Source organism: Osmerus eperlanus, chromosome 2, assembly GCF_963692335.1.
Source record: "Osmerus eperlanus chromosome 2, fOsmEpe2.1, whole genome shotgun sequence".
NCBI classification, from domain to species: domain Eukaryota; kingdom Metazoa; phylum Chordata; class Actinopteri; order Osmeriformes; family Osmeridae; genus Osmerus; species Osmerus eperlanus.
In genome coordinates, this window is record NC_085019.1 from 16,767,097 (window position 1) to 16,788,271 (window position 21,175).

At 39.8% G+C, this 21,175-nt stretch overlaps 1 protein-coding gene across 3 annotated transcripts in view; it reads right to left on the minus strand.

Annotated features, from left to right (window-relative positions):
• taok2a (TAO kinase 2a) overlaps positions 1–21,175 on the minus strand; it is a 110,223-nt gene that overhangs the window by 60,685 nt on the left and 28,363 nt on the right. For 2 of the 3 annotated variants that reach the window (XM_062453399.1, XM_062453390.1), the window contains exons 2-4: positions 6,195–6,332; positions 5,899–5,970; positions 5,461–5,562 (exon numbers count right to left, since the gene is read on the minus strand). In XM_062453399.1, coding sequence (XP_062309383.1) covers positions 5,461–5,562; positions 5,899–5,970; positions 6,195–6,323 — 303 coding nt within the window. In that variant the 5' untranslated portion in view covers positions 6,324–6,332. The remainder of the gene's footprint in view (positions 1–5,460; positions 5,563–5,898; positions 5,971–6,194; positions 6,333–21,175) is intronic. The other variant, XM_062453407.1, reaches the window with a different exon arrangement.

The window sequence follows — 21,175 nt, forward strand, 5'->3', positions numbered from 1 at the left end:
GATAGCGATTGCTGCCCTTGCTCAGGTTTGTATTTTAGGTGCATTATTATGCTGAAGTAGTTTTAATTAATAAAAAGTGGGTTTATTGTTATTATTTGCTACAGAACGCTACTGACCATTTATAATAAGTTGTTACGTCAATTATTAATTGGCAGCATTTATGCCATTCAAAACATACTTTGAGTGTAAGGTGTCTTTAAGTAGCTTAACTTTATTGCTTTAGGGGAAATAGGATGAAAATATGTGCAATATTACATTAGCTATTAGACTATTACATTAACTTGTTCTAAAATATAGGTTTAGTTTCGGCGGGGGGGGATGTAAAACACCTGGGAATAAATACATTGATTAGAAAAAAAATATATATATATACAGTTAGGTCCATAAATATTTGGACATTGACACAATTTTCATCATTTTGGCTCTGTATACCACCACAATGGATTTGAAATGAAACAATCAAGATGTGCTTTAAGTGCAGACTTTCAGCTTTAATTTCAGGGTATTTACATCCAAATCAGGTGAACGGTGTAGGAATTACAATACATTTTATATGTGGCCCCCCCCTTTTTAAGGAACCAAAAGTAATTGGACAATTGGCTGCTCAGCTGTTCCATGGCCAGGTGTATGTTATTCCCTCATGGGAGTTCGTTATTTCATTGACAAGGAGCAGATAAAAGGTCTAGAGTTCATTTCAAGTATGGTATTTGTGTTTGGAATCTGTTGCTGTCAACTCTCAATATGAAGTCCAAAGAGCTGTCACCATCAGTGAAGCAAGCCATCGTTAGGCTGAAAAATCAAAACAAACCTATCAGAGAGATAGCAAAAACATTAGGTGTGGCCAAATCAACTGTTTGGTACATTCTTAAAAAGAAAGAACGCACTGGTGAGCTCAGCAACACCAAAAGACCCGGAAGACCACGGAAAACAACTGTGGTGGATGACAGAAGAATTCTTTCCCTGGTGAAGAAAAACCCCTTCACAACAGTTGTCCAGATCAAGAACACTCTCCAGGAGGTAGGCGTATCTGTGTCAAAGTCAACAATTAAGAGAAGACTTCACCAGAGTAAATACAGAGGGTTCACCACAAGATGTAAACCATTGGTGAGTCTCAAAAACAGGAAGACCAGATTAGAGTTTGCCAAAAAACATCTAAAAGACCCTGTACAGTTCTGGAACAACATCCTATGGACAGATGAGACCAAGATCAACTTGTACCTGAATGATGGGAAGAGAAGAGTATGGAGAAGGGAAGGAACTGCTCATGATCCAAAGCATACTAACTCATCAGTGAAGCATGGTGGAGGTAGTGTTATGGCGTGGGCATGTATGGCTGCCAATGGAACTGGTTCCCTTGTATTTATCGATGATGTGACTGCTGACAAAAGCAGTAGGATGAATTCTGAAGTGTTTCTGGCAATATTATCTGCTCAGATTCAGCAAAATGCTTCAGAACTCATAGGACGGCGCTTCACAGTGCAGATGGACAATGACCCGAAGCATACTGCGAAAGCAACCAAAGAGTTTTTTAAGGCAAAGAAGTGAAATGTTCTGCAATGGCCAAGTCAATCACCTGACCTAAATCCAATTGAGCATGCATTTCACTTGCTAAAGACAAAACTGAAGGGAAAATGCCCCAAGAACAAGCAGGAACTGAAGACAGTTGCAGTAGAGGCCTGGCAGAGCATCACCAGGGACGAAACCCAGCGTCTGGTGATGTCTATGGGTTCCAGACTTCAGGCTGTCATTGACTGCAAAGGATTTGAAACCAAGTATTAAAAGTGACAATTAGATTTATGATTATGTTAGTTTGTCCAATTATTTTTGGTCCCTTAAAAAGGGGGGGGCCACATATAAAATGTGTTGTAATTCCTACACCGTTCACCTGATTTGGATGTAAATACCCTGAAATTAAAGCTGAAAGTCTGCACTTAAAGCACATATTGATTGTTTCATTTCAAATCCATTGTGGTGGTATACAGAGCCAAAATGATGAAAATTGTGTCAATGTCCAAATATTTATGGACCTAACTGTATATATATATATATATATATATATATATATATTTTTTTTTTTTTTTAATGGAGCACCGAAGACCAATTTTGACCCAGGAAAAACCCTGAGAATGTAAAGAATAAGTTTATGTTTTAGTTAAGGTTATGTAACATTGGATAGAATGGTGGACCGGTCACTGTATCAGCTCAAAGCAGGCACATACTCTGCATTGATTAGCGAGCATTTTGTAGAGAAATGAAGACAGGTCACACGACAACAATTATTTACACTAATGCTGCCAAGTACAATATATTGAGATGGCATAGAATACATTTGTCAAATGTGATTGGTCGCAATTGATAAAGCCTTGATAAAGGGAGAAAAATCTAATATTAGTAAATGTACTAATTTTGACCTTCTATTTGTTGAGTATCCTAAACAAGTCAAAATGTAATAAGAAATTAGCCTATGTGCGGTACTTTTATAGAAACTATTTATTCATTGAATTTACAGACAATGTGCTATGTTGTGATATGTATTGTACTGGGGGGTCAGATGGCTGAGCGGTTTGGGAATCGGGCTATTAATCAGAAGGTTGCCGGTTCAATAACGTTGTGTCCTTGGGCAAGGCACTTCACCCTACTTGCCTAGGGGGGAATTTCCCTGTACTAACTGTAAGTCGCTCTGGAAAGGAGCGTCTTCTAAATGTAAATGTATTGTTATTGGGATATGAAAGGACCTATGAGATTTGTCATATCGCACAACCCCGGGTCAGTCAATGTATGTGGATTGCTTTTGCCTGCTCTTGTTGTATTTTGAAAGTTATGGATTGGCTTCAAAACAATGAAAGTGGATGTTTCTCATGCAATCAATAGGGATTTAGCAAATCCAGAGTAAATAACTGATCAGGCATCTGCTCCAATAAGCGAGTTTACTAAATAAGCCAGGCTAATGTCAGTCTGACTCATTTCCAGTTGATTCTGTTCCATAAAGCCAGTATAATGTAGTTCAAACTCAAGTTACTATGGCAACTTATGCAGCGAAAATTACCTGGTCCGGGGCAGCCTAACTGTCAGGCTTAGCCCGTGTTATTGCTTAAACAAACGTTCCTGTAACAATGACCCAACGGGAATTTGATGGTCCACCACAGACTTTCCTAGCGTGATGCCACATTTTACTTTTTACCAATATCAGTCAAATATTTACATTTATAGAAGATCAACTTCAATAAATAAAACATTTACCGTATTTTCCGGACTATAAATTGCACTTTTTTTTATAGTTTGGCTGGTCCTGCGACTTAGTCAGGTTAGTCATACTTATGTATCAAAATATATATAATTTTATTATATAATACGGTAGGCTAATGCATTAAACACTAACGGACAATGATTTCAGAATGATACAAACTATAGCCTACGTTTTACTTATATGGTAGGTTGTGAAATCAACGTTTAGGCTGAAACTACATAAAATATGTATTGATCTACATTACCCCCAACAGAATTATCATAATTACATAAATCATGTACAACTGCAAAAACAAACCAAAATCCATGCCTCTATCCTCCACTTCGCCAATACAAAATGCATGTTAAAAAGTTATTATTGGTTAATTGTAGGCTATTTATTTAAAACAATGTCAAAAATGTCAACGTATATGTGTTTAGTGGGCCTATGGTTTTGTAATAAATGAAGTAAAGATCTATAAAAAAGGACATCAACCTACGTATCGTTCATGTCAATGGTGTGTCATTTTATTTAGATGAGGTGGTGGATGAGGGAACTGTCATAGTACGCAGCCTTAAGAGAACAATCTTTCGGGGAGAAGGCACATGGACATTGCGCTTTGCCATGGTGGATTGATATGATCCATGTTCTACTTCTCAGGCTGCTTACGAATATGGTGCACCTGCAATTATCTTGAGTACTTGAATTTGACTCAAATTAGCCAAGATTGCGTGAACTAGAATTGGCCTTTATGGAAGCCTTTTAGCTCCAACTGACTTGTTTTGTTAATTCAAGTCAGGTTTGGGACTTTAATCCCAGCTTTTTTTGAGCGGCCTTTATGGAACAGGACCCAGGTCACTATAGAGATACTTACTGGAAACCTCAGTGGCAGTTGTGTAATGATTTGATGTTGGTTTTCTACATCAGAACTTGATGACAAGCATTTTGTATTAATTAGAATACAGCTTTTACTGAATTATGGCAAACAAAAAAGCAGACTGGAGGGTTTGATACTTTTAAAACAAGTACAGTTTTGGTATGGCCATCAGAACGAGACACTGATAGGAAAGCACAACAATTAAGTAGCCTAGTGTTCTTTTGTACTTGGCTAATGCATGAACACTGTCAATAAGATGCTTGCATTTGCCTTACAGTAGCATACTGTAGCTGTCGCTTACCATCATTTCACATGGTTTGAAATTAGGACAATTTTGGTTGCATATGCTCCCGAAATTGTGTCTGTGCGACCTAAAAACATATTTGAGAGTATTTGTGCAAATAATCGTTACAGTGCGACCTGTTTTAATTTCTTATAATACGCTCATTAATTAGCCTACTACACAGTACGTGCCTGTGTAAATAAAAATAAAATGCATCTATAATATTGTTGATTTTATAACATATACGTGTTGTATTATAGTTAATCTATTATTCCTTCATTTCCCCAGCAATAACTATTAAGCGTATATCAGAAAAATCACTCAAACAAGTTTGTCCTGTCTACCAAGAAGGCTATCGAGGCTATTACTGATTGAGTTTTACAAAATCCACCCATTAGGGTATTAGATCCCACCCACTGCAATTGATGGCTGGAAGTTCACAGACAATTATTTAACAGTGCACAGAACCAACATGGTTGGTCATGAAATGTGTCATGAAATAATTAAAATGTGACACTAAATGAATAGATTTGACAAATAATTAAAGGCTGAAATAAATATACTGATATAAATGAATACATATTAAAATAAGTAATTAATTACTGAAATATTTAAATACTAAATCTAATCAATATATACTGAAAATTAAATACAGGAATAAATAATTAAATAAGGACAAAATTGTGTTCTACAATTAATTATTTATGGTAACATTTCACTGAAATTATTTTCATGACATTATTTAATTTATTCTTCCTCCACAATTTCCACATTTCACAACTTTTTACTATACAGTTCTAGGGGCTGCCATAGACTGCAATGGGAGAATATGATGCGTACTACTACTAATAAATAATAATAATATAAGTGAGAAACACAATAGGTGGCTTCGCTGTTTGGCCATCAATAATAAGAAAAGGTAGAAACACAATAGGAGCCTTCGCAGCTTTGCTGCTTGGCCCCTAATAATAAAAACGAGAACCACAGTAGGTTGCCTATGCAGCTTCGCCCCCAATATAAAGCGTAAACATTCCAGCAGAAACATGTATCACACTTGTAATGTATCACACTGACCCATGCTGTGTGCTCTCTAAGGTAGCATCCTCTGTACTCAATGGTGTTGGGGTGGCGAAGCTTCTGGAGAAACTTCACTTCTTTGATGATGTCCTGCCATTTCTGTGGGGATCAAACTCATGGACTTCATAATACGATAGCATTTTAATTTGTGCAACCATTTTCTTTCAGATCAGCACGGCAAAGCAGCAATGGCATCAGCTAGCTTTTATTACTTAACTATTATCAGACAAAATAAAATAATAGCGCCCCCCCAAAAAAACTGGAAACCTAGGGGAAACACTGGTTACACATACTTAAACTGCTTGTTAACAACAATCATTTGTAGTGTGGCATAATGTAGTGTTCACCTGAAATGACCAGAACACCCCCCGCAGCAGACAGAGATTTTTGTTAAGTCTCTCTTGGCTCTGTGCATGTATGGATGTATTCACTTACCTCATTGGACTGCTTGCCATTGTAGGACATCTTTTTGATGGCGACCACCTCATTGTTACGCACATCTCTGGCCTGTTGGACACCATGTAGAGGTTCAGTGACACATATACATGAACAGTAGGACTACGTCCGCACAAGCCCAGAAGTCCTTTCGGGCAGGTCCTCTACCGTTGATAATTATCTTCTCCATACTTCCCTCCGTCAGATCCACCGAATTATAGCTACTTCAAGTGTACCTCACTTCTCACCCATCATATTAAACAGGCACAAAAAGGATGCACAGAAACGGTCCTTACAAAGTACACTGCCCCAAAACTGCCATGGCCGATCTCACGGAGGTCTGCAAACAGCTTTTCTGGGTCATCTCGATAAAACAGGTCTGCCACCTCCGGGTCCTTGACATTGCCCCGAGCACTCGCTGGCATGGCCAGGGCCTGGCAGAAGGAGAAGAAGGTTTCATGGACTTAATGGAGAAAAGAAATACCATCATAATTTAATTGACCTATCGCTAAGGCACTCCCTAATGTATAAATGGTCAAATCATACCATAACTACCGTAACCATTACTAAGAGCAGAGACCTCGGACAAGCCATATCGTCAGGCGCAGGAGATAAGTTCAAATCTTTATAAAAGTAAAACAATTAGTAATACAGGATGGTGAAACACTGTGCGTGGGGTAGGGCTGGGCGATATGGGTAAAAAAATATCGATATAGATATTTATATTTCCATTCAATAACGATAATTAAGACGATAGATCACAGATCTGTAGTAGTAGCAAAATAAGTCTCTTCAAACTCACACTTTCTGCATGTTCCAACGAGTGATTTTGCTTCAAGTGGTAAAAAAGGTTTGTCGTATTACCAGACTTGGTAGCCACCTGTTTGTTTACTACACAATTTGAACCGAACATTGCTTTACTCTTTGTCGGATTTCAAAAAGCCAAACCACTTCCAAATAACTGAAGAAGACAAAGCCTTTTTATCAATAATTTCTTCATGGAAGTTGCTTCCTCGCCATGGCTATCGCTGTCACTGTTTTCGGCAATAAGACTAATTTTCCGCGGTTAACATTAGCTACTCCACTTGAGGTGCTCAGTATATTTTAGTGAGCGTAGGGTTCCATTTCTCCGCAACTTCCTGCTGCATCACAGACATTAAATGGACTGCTGTTCCTAATTATTCTCTGTCGATATTATTGAAAATGAATTAATGTTACGATATCTTTATTGAGGGAAGTCATTACTTCGATAAATCGATTAAAAAAAATATTGCCCAGCCCTATCGTGGGGTACCTGTAATACAGACACCAGATACCCTGAAAATTTGGATGGAGGAGTCCTTTTTGTTCCTTTTCCAAAGCCGAAAACTAAACTATATCAATATAAGGATGAAAATGGAAAAGGCTCTTTGGTCAAGGTCTATGCCACTGCTGTGGCTGACTTGTATAGGAAACATCTTCAAGTTGGCCACGCAAAATGTCCAAACTGTAGGCTACATGTCATGAGCCCAATGTTGTGGGAATGGTAACCTGGTGCTCTATAGTTTCAGCAGCAATGAGACAGGGCAAACATTACTGTTTGAAACAACAACTTTCTACTCTACTTCTACTAGTTAGGTAGCTGTTACGTTAAAATCGCTACAATTGATTATCTTCATATATATGACATATCGGATGTGATCCTATCCTAGTTCAACCAAGTCAATTCTAGCTAGCAGCTAGTTAGCTACTCAGTCGGCTAGTTCAAGGATGGCGTTTGGACATCTTATCAATTAGAATCAATGTTTTGGGAGATTTAATGTTATAATGTAGCAGAATAATGATTTATCCTGCAGTGCATGAACAACACTGGTCTTTGATGGTATTGTCATCAGTAACATTGATGCTGAGCTTGTGGGGTTCCTCATTTTTGCATTGCGAGTGATAGACATTGGCCTTTTTAAAATAATTTTACACCATGAACATAATGCTCCTTGGCATACTGTAAACCTTTCTGCCTGCTTCTTAAGGATATATATTTGTTATCTTTAAAACAGGTCTACTACTTGCTGTGGCAATTCAGAAATTTGTATTTCTGCCATTACAGTGTCCGTGAATGCTTGTCAGACATAGCAACATTAACTAGAGAGGGTACAATTTCTGGGGAAATTGTAGGGTGTGCTTGCTTGCATCGGTTGCACAGGGGTCCGTATTTCTGTATATATTATATAAAAATGCATACTTATTATTTATAAAGATTACATAGATTTAAAAGCATATATTTGTTGCTGCTCATTTACAACTCAAAATACAGTACGAGTGAAGTGTAGAATGAAATAGATGTCTTCTCATTTCCCCTGCAAGAGGCAGCCTCATAGCTGAATCAAAACGAATACATTTGGCAGAGCGGTGTAAAAATTGACCTAATCTCTATGATTTAAACGTCCTTTTAAGTTTTCCCTTCTCGTGATATTTTCAGGCATTTAGCCTACTCATTGCATTCATTCATTAATAAAGAACCCCCTTTGAAGATTATTCTACGACGTTACCGGCAGTAGAAGATGGAATCGCGATTCAAACAATACCATCTGCTAACTGAAAATATGCCCCCAAAAACGTAAATAAGCTTGACATTTATTTAGTGGAAAATCGCTCATTGATAAAAAGCTCACTGGTAGCGATCATTGTCAGTAACAACGCAAAATGCGATATAGCCCTGTGTGGAGAAGCTGTCCCGGTAAATTCTACTACGGTACAGTACTAGACTACTGCTGTGTTCGTCTTGGTACTGTAGCGATTGCGTTGGTTGAATTGGATGTAACGTTACGTTGTACGGTTTAGGCTGAAATTAATTTTCATGAACAGATTGACAACGTTTAGGCTGTGGCAATGAAGTTCAGGTTAGTAGTTAGATAGACTTTTGATTTAAGTAAGGGGAGTGCCGAACATGTTCTGTCGCCGTTTGACTTCCTAAACAGCTGTGTAAGTAGATGTTTTTGTCGTGTGTCTCGCGTAAGCTACAGCGTTGCAGTGAGCTACACTGGTTTGAAACCACCGGTAATGGTAATTTCACCAACAAATTGTTTACTAATGTCAGAATAAATCCTACAACGAAAATGTATATGTGAGGAATGTTTATTTTAACGATTGAAAACAGATAACGCTACATCATAGACCACTGTAGTATGTGTTGCCCGGGCAACACAGGCTAATGTCATGATGCTAATACTTCAGTGAAATAGTAGACTACTGTTTCCGAAAGTAGATGTACTTCCTTAATAATATCAGCTTATACTGTACATTACACAAAGTAAAATGAGTAAATAGTTATCACCCTGGCCTCTTTGCTTGTGGCGTTTCTGCAGCTGCCTTGCAGTAAAGCTATAGTTAGCCTAGCTATCCCCCAAGTTAACAGATGCGAAACGAATGTTCTGCCAAAGGTAGTCACGCGTGTTTTCGTGACGTTAGTGACGTAGTGACGTTAGTAACGTCAGTGACTGTGGCTAGCAAATTAGCCACCGTTAGCTTCACTTTTCGCCACAAAAACTTAACTTGAGCCTAAACCATGCAACGGAACGTAAATTCCAATAGAAGCAACTCAATCGCTACCAAGACGAAACTTTTGACACCTACGTTGTCTATGTAGGCCAAATATTGACTGAGTTTTAGGGGGGCAAAAAGAAAAAAAAGAAAAGAAAAATAATAATAATAATATATATGTGAGAGAACAAAGGTTGTGCTCTCGCCGAAGGCTTGAGCACACCCAACTAAGAGGGGCGGGACTTAGCGATAGGTCAATTCACTGGTATGGCCCAAAAGTAAAGTATCCTGTGTGCAATACAAAGCGATTCGTGCAGTGGCTGAGACAATTTTGTTTAAAGATGCTGTAAAGTGGAATTGAAAATGAGTTTTAAGTTCATCACACCACAGAAGAATGTGTTGTTAACTTCCCATACAAATTCGAATGAAAAAAAAGACAAGTATGTTAACCCTTGTGTTATCTTCGGGTCATTGTGACCCACCGTCGTATTGCGACAACTTCACTGCATACAAAAACAAAGTGAAGCATTTTCTTTTAACCATTGGGCTGTCTCAGACCCCCCACATTGCGATGCCCAGGCTGTACAAAACCTGAGCAAAGTTTTCACGTTTTGCACATGCTTTCAGGAACTTTCACACGTATGTAATGTACTTAGTAGCAAATCATGGAATTTGCTTTACAGCATCTTTAAATGAGTAGCTGACCACGCCAAGTGTGGTTACAACACCCACAAGTTACTTGTTTCATGCAGTACAAAGCACTTAATACATGGCCTGACCACTGACAATTACATGCCCTGAATGTAGTGAGAAGGGGAAAAAAACTTAGAAATATTGATATTTGATTTTTAATGTTGGAATAGAATGTCTTGAATTGTCTTTGGGAAAATGTTATTGTCTATTATTTGTGTTATTGTCTTGTTTGTGTATCAAAGATGGTTGTTACTAGCTACCAACTTGTTAGCCAATACTTAAGTCAGATTCATTAGGATTCCTCCGTCAGGAGGAAACCTATTGGAATTGTTGGTATTATAAGGGTTCCTCCGGTTGTTCCATGGAAGTCAATGGCAGCCCCTAGACCAGTTATGTAAAAAGTTGTGAAATTTGGCATTGTTCTGTACAATAAAGATTTGTCCAAAATGACAAAATTCTTCCCAGAGAAGAATCAGGAACCGTAGCTCCGATTGACTTGAAATACGAAACTGATGTGTAAGACATACGTCTTTGTATAGGGTGATAAGCTATGAGTAATATATTACAAAATTGCCAAATTATTAACATAAAGGTGAATTTGCACCTGTGGCACATATTTCATGTGTCCATAAATAAGTGCCACATTGACCTAGGGACTTGATCTGTTCCACACACGAGGAAGACACTACAACATGTTACCATGTGCAAAGGCAACTTAATATCAAAAAAAAAATGATTAAATTAAATGAAATATAATTTATCGCTAACGCTAAAATAATGCTTTACACGTCCAACGGTCAAAAACTGATACTGATTCAATCAAAAGTTCATATGAAGACTCTTGTGTGAAAGAAATTTGGGGCCTATGTACAATGAATGTGTTTTAGGAGAAGTTTACAGTTGGTTAAGAAGCTTGATACAATGAATGTTGATTCAACTCCATTTGGTAGAGATGCCATTTGCAGTTTTATGACACCTAACTAGGAGACGTGAAGTCTAAGAGACGGGAAGTCTGGGTGACCTGAGAGAGTTCTTGTCACCTGGGGGGAAGAGACAGTTGGTCTGAAGACAATGTGGATTCAACTGTATTGTTCTAAGGATTTAACCAATGACAGAAGAGATTTGGTATAGCTGCATGTCTGTAGGATGGACCAATGACTTTTGAGAACTGTCGTATCTATAAAATGGTCTGTTGAAGAATGTTCTGGGGGGTTCAGGGCCATCACAGCTGGGTAGTGCTGGTGGGCTGGATTCTCCCAGTTCCATTCTAGAATGCTAGATGGAGCTGTATGGAATTGTCTTTGTGTTATTGTCTTATGTTTGTGTGTCGATGATGTTATGTTGATAACGTTATTATGTTTAAATCTACGTCAAATAAACATTAACTCTGTACTTCACCTGACTTCAGCTTAAACGATTGATTCTCTCAAAAACTTCCATGACACTTGACAATGTTTTGTACACAAATCTGAAAAATAATTGAATGTAAGATGAAAAGTAGATTATTGTGAATATTTGAAATGTGCATGCATGGCTAATTGCTATGGCTTCCTCCAAAATACTGTCTCCCTTGCTCCACAGCGCGCGCGCCAAATTCTCACAGACACATCCTGGCTAGAGCCATAGAAAAAGAGAGTTGCGACACTTCCATAGACTCCCATTGTTATCGAGGAATGCGGAAGTAAAGCGTGTCACATGCGACCTGTAGTTCCAAACATTGCATTTTCCACCGTTCAACCCCATTCATTTTCAGTGTCTCCGAAGCAAGTTAGCTGGTAAATTGATGAAAATCCTTCATTTTTTCATATTTTTACCACCACATATCAATTGTTATTAGTATTATTTCATATAGCTAGCTTTAGATAAAGTTTATCGTAAGATTATAGCTTGTTTGATTCGAAACGCAGTTAGCGTTAGAGCTAGACTGTAGGTCTAGCATCTAACATAAGCAACACTTTTACTGAAGCTAGCTAGAGAGCACGTGTATCATAACCAGAAGTCAGTTGGCTTATAGTCTGTCAAATTAGTTCTAATTATTGGTGTTTGTTGGCATACAAAGTAAGTCTTCTATATATAGCTCTTATTAGCCTAGTTAGTAGAGCTAGCAACAATGAATTGCAGATTAAGGGGTCCGAAGCAAGTTAGCTGGTAAATTCACGAAAATCCTGCATTTTTTCATATTTCGACAACCACATATCAATTGTTATTAGTAGTATTTTATATAGCAAGCTTTAGTTAAAGTTTATCGTAAGCTTGTTAGATTCTAAATGCAGTTGGAGCTAGACTGTAGGTCTACGTAAGCAACACTTTTACTCTAGCTAGCTGTACATGTATCATAGCCAGAAGATCACCGGATCACTACAAACACAAGGAGTGGAAGAACACAGGACATATTGTACAATAAAATGTTTTATTGAATGCAGTTGGTTGCCTTGTTTATTCTGTTCTATTTACCAAACTCCTTTCTTGTCTTAAATTGAGCAGTTGCTGGTGATAATGGTTAGATTCAACTTGCATCAAGTACTACAAATATAAGTGTTGTTAATGTGGTAGGCTAAATTGTAAGTGGGCTGATGAATAAAAAAACGTTTAACAAGACCCATTTACTTCAACCGTCTAAGGTTAAACGTTAAGTGGAACAATATAGTCCTCATTAGGCTACTGTTTGGTATGTACAGTACGGTACAGTACAGTTTACAGTATGGTAGCTAGCATAGCCATTTCTAGCTCTGCTTCACAATACTGCGTTATGTATAAGTTCATGTAATACATACATGTTAATAAAGTATCAGACATACATGATACAACACACCAGTAACCAATTGACATTATGTGTTAATATACCGAAAATGTCCGTGAATCGAGATGGTGCTGCTGTCTGTCCCCCCGAAAACCATTCAAACAGGTTGAGCAGTGGGGGTTTTGTTTAACTACAGCGAGCTACCGGAACCACGTGACAAAAAAGCTCTAGCTTTTTTCCTGTGTTTCACTGGCAGTGAGTGTTCACAATGTTGTATTTCACTCCATTCTACACCAAACACGTCAGGGAGGACTACCTTTTGTAGATACGAGTCTGCTGAAGATAGCTAGAATATCGGATTTCTTTAACCAAGCCTGTTTCATTCATCATTTGCCTGAGAAAGCGACTTCCGTTGGCCAGCTTCATTTAAAACCATTCAAACCGGTTGACAGCAGTGGGTTTTTTGGAACTACAGCGAGCTACATGAACCACGTGATCACGTGTCAGCGAGATCAAAGCGTGTCGCAACTCTCTTTTTCTATGGCTCTGATCCTGGCCCTTGACACATCCTGGCCCTTGACACACACGCGAGCTTGGGGAGACGCACACACATCCAAGTTTTTCGGAAAAGGGTGGGCTGACCCTGTCCCCACCCTCACCTTGATTTTTACCGAAGGCCCTTGTGGATATTAGTGTTATTGCATTTCCAATTTTGTATACAATGGTAAAAAGTTGTCCAAATTCTGAAACATTGAAAGTATAAGCCATGAGTAACTACCACACCACAAATGGCCCACCACTGCCCATAGGTGGCGCTACAGGCCACTCCCCAGTTGTCAATTTTCAAAGTGATGGTATTTCCACCCCATCAGTCTAAAATGTCTAAAACCTGATTAACATGCTTATTTATCATGGGAAACCATACAGTGGTGACCCATAAGGTCCGCCATGATAGATTTTGCTGTACAGCAGAGCTGGGCTAAATCCATATCATGGCACAACGCCATACCGGTATTCGTGTTCATACCGGTATACCCGCCCACCCCTCCTGTACAGTGGAAACCTTCAAAATGATTCTTGTCTTGAATCAAAGGTCCAATTAACTTGAAATTGTGTACAGATGTGTAGAATTTAAAAACTTTACTTGGGAAAAATGAATCAAATACAACATGGCTGAAAGGGGTGTATTTATGTAAATGTCCACATTGCCTCAATATGTTTGTGTCACTAAATCAAATGTCATTTTGAATGATGGTTTTTCAAACCTAATAGGCTTTAAGGTGACACCCCCCCTGAAGTACCGTGCAAAGTCTCACCTTGATATGTGAAAATATGACTGAATTACAGCTGTTTGAGGTTGGACCAAATCTGGAAATGCCATTGGAGAAACGTCTTATTTTATTATGCAGTTACTGAACATAGCAAAGTCCAGGTCTGGGAATGGCTCAATTGGCTGAGATGTTGTGCTGGTAAGAAAAGGGTTGTAGGTTCAAAACCAGTCAGAGGCATGTTTTTGTTTTAATTTCTTATTCTGATAGAACAGTTTTTAGTCTTCTGGTCAATCCTCTGGTTGTAAAACATAGCAATGAGTGTTTATTTTAGGAGGAATCCGCCATTGCTGCTTGCAGCTATATTTTCCTTGTATTTTTGCTGTTGAACTAGTATTGTGGTGGGACTGATGGATTAAAGCAATGAACCATGAGAGGGCTATCAAATGATGATCATAAGTCCTGTAAAGCAATCAATGCAATTCAATATCCGAACGATTAGAGTGTATAAGCAAGGTGGTTTTCCCTACATAAAGCGTGGATAGCCGGTCACATGATCCCCGAGTCTTCAAAGACGTTGTTACTGACTTCTAGTAAACTTATGTGAGCCAGTTTTCCACAAATACACTGAACAAAATTATAAACGCGACACTTTTGTTTTGCTCCCATTTTTCATCAGAATCAGAATGGGATTTATTCGCCATGAAAGTTTGCACAGACAAGGAATTTGCTTTGGCAGGAAGGTGCATACAATAAACATATAGGGACCTAAAATTTTAATATGTGGACTATCTATACTAAGGGTACATAAACTAGCAGTACTAAGTGGGATTAGAATAGAATTAAATATACATATACATGAGCTGAACTCAAAGATCTAAGACTTTTTCTACGTACACAAAAGGCCTATTTCTCTCAAATATTGTTCACAAATCTGTCTAAATCTGTGTTAGTGAGCACTTCTCCTTTGCTGAGAAAATCCTTCCACCTCACAGTTGTGGCATATCAAGATGCTTTTTAGACAGCATGATTATTGCACAGGTGTGCCTTAGGCTGGCCACAATAAAAGGCAACTCTAAAAAGTGCAGTTTTACTGTATTGGGGGGGTCCGAAAACCAGTCAGTTAGGGTTAGTGTCAAGTCAAACTGGAGTGGAGACAATCATTGAAGTGGGCGGAGGGGGAAGGACCTACTATGTCACAGGAGACAGCCACAGCAAAGACCCACATTGGCATGCAAGCTATCCATGGTTGGAAGACCCCGCATCTCTACCAAATAACAGGAGGACGGTTGAAGCCGCGTTTTTCAGGACAGAGAGACAGCTATCGAGAGAACTTGAATGGAAAAGCGCCTATACGGCTCAGGTGCGTGACATGGTAAACCGGAAAGATGCAATGAAATTGTCTGAAGACGACATTCTCAACTGGAAGGGACCAGCGTGGTATGTGAGTCACCTTATTGCTCCAAACCCCCACTCTGTCACAACCCCAGTGAGACTTGTGTGGACTTGTTCTCCTCAGATTCAGAGATGGGAGTCTATGCTGCTCTGGGAGATATAAAAAAGATGTATAACTCAGTCTGGCTGGAGGACCGCGAAGTGCACTTACACAGATTCCTCTGGCGAGACTCCGAGGATGAGGAGCTGGGAGAGAATGCTATTACCAGAGTGAATATCGGTGACAAGCCTGCTGGGTGCATTGCACAGGTAGCAATGCGTGAGACTGCTAATCTTATTAGTATTAGTATTAGTTAGTTAATTAATTAGTATTACTTATGTGGGAGTCTGTTGGCTGAGCGGTGAGGGAATCGGGCTAGTAATCCGAAGGTTGCCAGTTCGATTCCCGGTCATGCCAACTGACGTTGTGTCCTTGGGCAAGGCACTTCACCCTACTTGCCTCGGGGGAATGTCCCTGTACATACTGTAAGTCGCTCTGGATAAGAGCGTCTGCTAAATGACTAAATGTAAATGTAATCTTCCTCCCTTTACCCACCTCAAGGAAGAGAGGCGGGTACTCCAGGAAGATAGCTATGTGGATGACATTCTCACATCCCCCAACAGCCTCGACCAGCTGGAAATCATCACCGCAAAGAATGGAAAGAATCCTGAAAGCTGGTGGATTTGAGCTCAAGCCTTGGGTCCGGTCGGGCCAAAGTGGGAGGAAGGAGGACAGTGGTGAAGTAGAGGAGAGTAGGGGAAAGACATTGATCCTACCAAACCAAATGTGTGATGATGATAACAAGGCACTTGGTCTGGGCTACATTGTGGAAGAAGACAAGCTCCACGTCATGGTGGGAATCAATTTCTCCAAAAGGAGGAAAAAGATGCAGCTCGGTCAAGACCTTCTGCAGGGGCAAATCAGAACCCAGACGCCGATTCCCCTAACAAGAAGAGAGCTTCTCAGCCAAGTATCAGGGCTGTATGATCCCATCGGCCTGGTGGCTCCTGTAAAGCAAAAGGGAGCGATTTTGGTATGCAGAGCTTTCCAAGAATCAAAAGTAGGAAGCTGTCCGGCCAGAGACACGTGGAACACAGCGCTCTCAGATGGACTTAGGGAGGATGGAATAAGCTCTTCGAAGAGTATGATGGAATAAGCTCTTCGAAGAGTATGAACAACTGGGCAAAGTCAAGTTTAGAAGGGCACTGACCCCCTCTGGCTCGACAACTAAACCCTTGGTAGTTACCTTTTCTGACGGAAGTGAGGATACCTATGGGGCAGTGATGTACCTAAGGTGGGAGTCAAACAAAGGCCCACTTGGCTTTAGACTCTACAAGTCTGACAAGTTAACTCTGTTGGACCACAAAGGGGGTCGTTAAAGCAGAGATGTGTGGAGCAGTATTTGCTTCACGCTTGAGAAAGTATTTTGAGCTGCACAGTCAAATCCAAGTGGAGAAGTGGTATCACCTTGTGGATAGGAGGAACCCAAGGACCAAGGACACAACGTCAGTTGGCATGACCGGGAATCGAACTGGCAACCTTCGGATTACTAGTCCGACTCCCTCACCGCTTAGCCACCTGACTCCCCATTTCTGCACAAACTGTCAGAAACCGTCTCAGGGAAGCTCATCTGCATGCTCGTCATCCTCATCGGGTCGTCCTTATCAGGTTGGGGTCTCGACCTGACTGCAGAGAAGTTTAACCCTTTGAAACGCAAGTTCTATATTTCCTGACTTCCCCCACAGCGTGAGTTCTTTTGGTGTGAATTTCCAGACAATTTCAGCACTTCTCGGTTCGCATTTGAAATTGACCTAGTTTGCACCGTGTATTAGTGACGACTACTCAATTCATTGGTTATTTTGTTTATCCCACCTTCTTGTGATGTATTTCTCATTCGGTTTTTGCCAAACTAGCTAGCTCGTAGTGTAGTAAAGTGTTAATCAACAAGTTAGCTGTTGCTAATTTGTTAGGCTATGTTACGTTGTTTGTGTGGTCGGACTTTAACGAATACACAATTCAGATACATACAGTCAGTCTAACTTGATTGCTATGCATCGTTTTGTTTTCTCTATCAGGCTTCCATCTCGTAAACCTACTGAGTTGGCAACACAGCCCGTGTTCACAAAATAAGTAAGGAAAATAAAACGATGCATTACAATCCTAGCAAGTTAGTCTGACTAGATGCACCTGCATTATTTTGTACTCGTTTTAATCTGTCCACACAAACAACGTAACATAGCCTCGTAAATCATCAACAACTGTTGATTGTCAACCAAGTTGAGCCATAGGCAAGACTGGAAAATGACTCTCGACCAAAGGCGATCAAGCAGGCTCATACTGCCTGGAAACTTCCAAACATTTTTGGTTGGCTTTTAGTCTTCTGGGAAAACCTTTCTGGTGAGTAGATTATTTATACACACAAGTTATACACATATACCTGTGGCATGATATTGAGATGAAAGCATGACCTATTGTTGATTTCCACGATGTGGTGTTTTTGCTAGCTAGTGCGTAGTAACTTGCTATGTTTAGTGTAATTAGAGCAAACAATAATGCAGGCATCCATTCTAAATTGATGGCTATGTTTTGTGATCTCTTGCTACCACCTACTGCCATTCATTTCCGTGTTGATGGAACATTTATTGTCAGGACACAGTTCAAGTATTGCAAAAATGAGGCAAGTGTAATTCGTTTGGAAAATCTAGGCTAGGGCTACTTGATGGACGACATGTAGAATAAACCAGACTTTATGCTTATTCAATATAACAACCTATTGAAATGACAAGACGGTAATGTAAGACTAATGTTTCATAGGGTAATGAACACACCTCTTGTCATACCATTTGACCGCCTGCTGTTGACTGTTTTCTATATATTGAACATCTCCCTTTCTAATTTTACAGGTGAATGTGAATGTTGGCCCGCACAGGCCCCGTTCCAAGAGACAGAAAATGTTGAAAGAGGGTTGCACTGCAAATTGTCCATGTATAGTACTACATGGCCTTCTCTCAGGTGTGCAGAGCAAGTAAGGTTAGCACAAAGCGACTCATCCCTGCTGAACATCAACTAAACCGTCGAGCACCTAATTCCTTGGTGTACATTCACATTTATTCATTTAGCAGACGCTTTTATCCAAAGCAAGCTTTACAAAAGTGCATAGGTCACTGATCATAACAACGAGATAGCCCCAAACATTGCGGGCAGCCAAAACATGAAGCATACATTGTGAAAACCCAAATAAGTGCCAAAGGGAAGAACCATAAGAGCATGTAGTTAACCTTTTCATGTTCCTGTTAAATTTGCCTGAAAACGCCTAAACAGCATACCCAAAGTAAATTGGAAGCTGTTCTTGAACCATTTGGAGTACATGCATGTAAATGATCTCTTTTGAAAGCTGACACTCTGAAGTTATGTCCCCTGTTGTCAGGACCCCTGTCAGTCCTTCTAGTGTTGAGTAATAGAAGCTTGAACACAAGGAAAGTGAAAATTTCTATTTCCGCCTAGATTTTGTTTTGAAAACAGAGGCCTGAATAGGCCTAGAGGTGGTAGGTATTATCTGGAAGACTAAATTGGACCACAGGTTGAAGCCTTACCCAATTCAAATCAAAAGTCAAACATAATACCACAATATATTCATATTTGACACATGTTTTTATAAGAGTACATCCAGGAATTTTCTAAAAGGGTCTTTTGGAGACTCCAAAATGACCCTTTGTAACCAAGGTCAAGGTCAAATAAAAAGGTATTATTTTTCATAATTGTTATCTCTGGCCCATCTCTGGTACTTAGAAATATCATATATAATAGCTAAATCCCTAATTAGTAATACTGAAACACAAAAACTGAAGCATGAACACATTGGAGTGCTTTATCTGATTCCAAGGATTGGCGCACAAAGAACACTGATTCTGTCAACCATATTGCGCAATCGACTGTTATTTTGAAGGCTCCACAGACGCATACAAATGAGGTATTGGCATTTTCAGCTAGCTGTCAGCTACAAGGCTAACGAGCTAATTTCAGAGCCAGTCGAAGCCAGTTCGAGAAATTTGTTTAGAACCAGTGTGGGGGGGGGGGGGGGCGGGGGGCAGGACGCACAGACCTAGTTGGCTTTAGAGGGCTGTCAACGGGGCATGGAAGCTCCTATTGGGTCGAACAAGGTGTCAATCAAAAGGGGAGGGTTCAACGGACATTTTGAGACCTTCATTTTGTAAATACTCCGTTGATAAATCGGAGAAAATAACACTTTTATGTGAACAAGTTGTTTCTTCCGTCGGCTAACTTGCATAATGAAACAAAGGATAATGGCTATTCATGAACGTAAAACATTGTATTTGGACGAATTACTTTACATGGTTAGATACTTTGAACCCTTGGGACTTACGCAGATCAAGTTTTGATGGCATGATTTGCACACCTGGACCTATTTGAACAACTTAGGGTGAGTACAACTTTTTTCTTTGGCATTGTTGAAGGAATGTTCACCGGAAAAAGACGTTGACTTTGCTTGCTATTGCGACTTGATCTTGAATTGGTTTATTTCAATGGAAGCACAAGAATCGTAGCTTTCCAACGATGTATAACATGTGTAGCGTCTAAAAAATATATTTTTTAGAATTTAGTGCGTCGTAACTGAGGAAGGGGGAGGCAGCATTTTTGTCTCGCGGGCGAAACAGGAGCGTAAACAGGTTAAACAAGTTACAATTAAACAACATGAACCTCAAAAAGTGCAAGAGTGTACCTGTAGAAAAGCAATCAACAGTAAAATATTTCACAGCGAGTACAAGAATTTAAATCTGTTACAACTAACCAACAAGAGCAACAAGTCTCTCAATAAGAGTCATTGTGATCCTGGAGGAAACTAGCATCAGGTCCAGCCAAGCATTCCTAAGTACCGTTGTAGTCCCGGAACAAAGCCGTCTTAAGCCTTTTCTTGAAGGTGGGGAGACAGTCAGTGTCTCTGATACCAGCACTGGCTGAAAGCCCATCTCCCATACCACATCTTCACCACATTGCATAGAGGGACTATAGAGAGCATCCCGAGGAGCTGCATCACGGCCTGGTTTGGGAACTGCACCGCTTCGAAACGCAACTCTGCAGAGGATAGTGAGGACAGCCGAGAAGATAATCGGGGTCTCTCTTCCCTCCCTTACAAACATCTATACCCAACGCTGCCTCCGCAAAGCCACACGCATTGTGGGCAAACCCATGCACCCCACACACACCTGTACATCATCAGACTCCACTCAATATTTTTGCATATGGCTGCTACTTCAAAAACTGATGTCCACATATGGTATTATGCTTACATTCACGTATTGTGTATTATCTTTATATTTAGGAGGTTCCCTATATTTGACCTTATCATGGATGTAATCTATGTTCTGTGTACTTATATGTTATGTTATGCCAGGTTGCCTTGCGTTGTCTTGTCTCAAGAATTTCAGTGCCCAGTCTGACCTTGTGGTGTTCTGTGCATCTGACAATAAAGACTTGAACTATCCCAACCTCTGTGTCTTGGGGCATGTGTCACAAATTTCATCTCGTCTTGTTGGACCAATTTTATTTACCTAATTCTACTTAGTTGTTGTAGTTGTCTAGGTTATGTCTGGTCCTGGAAGA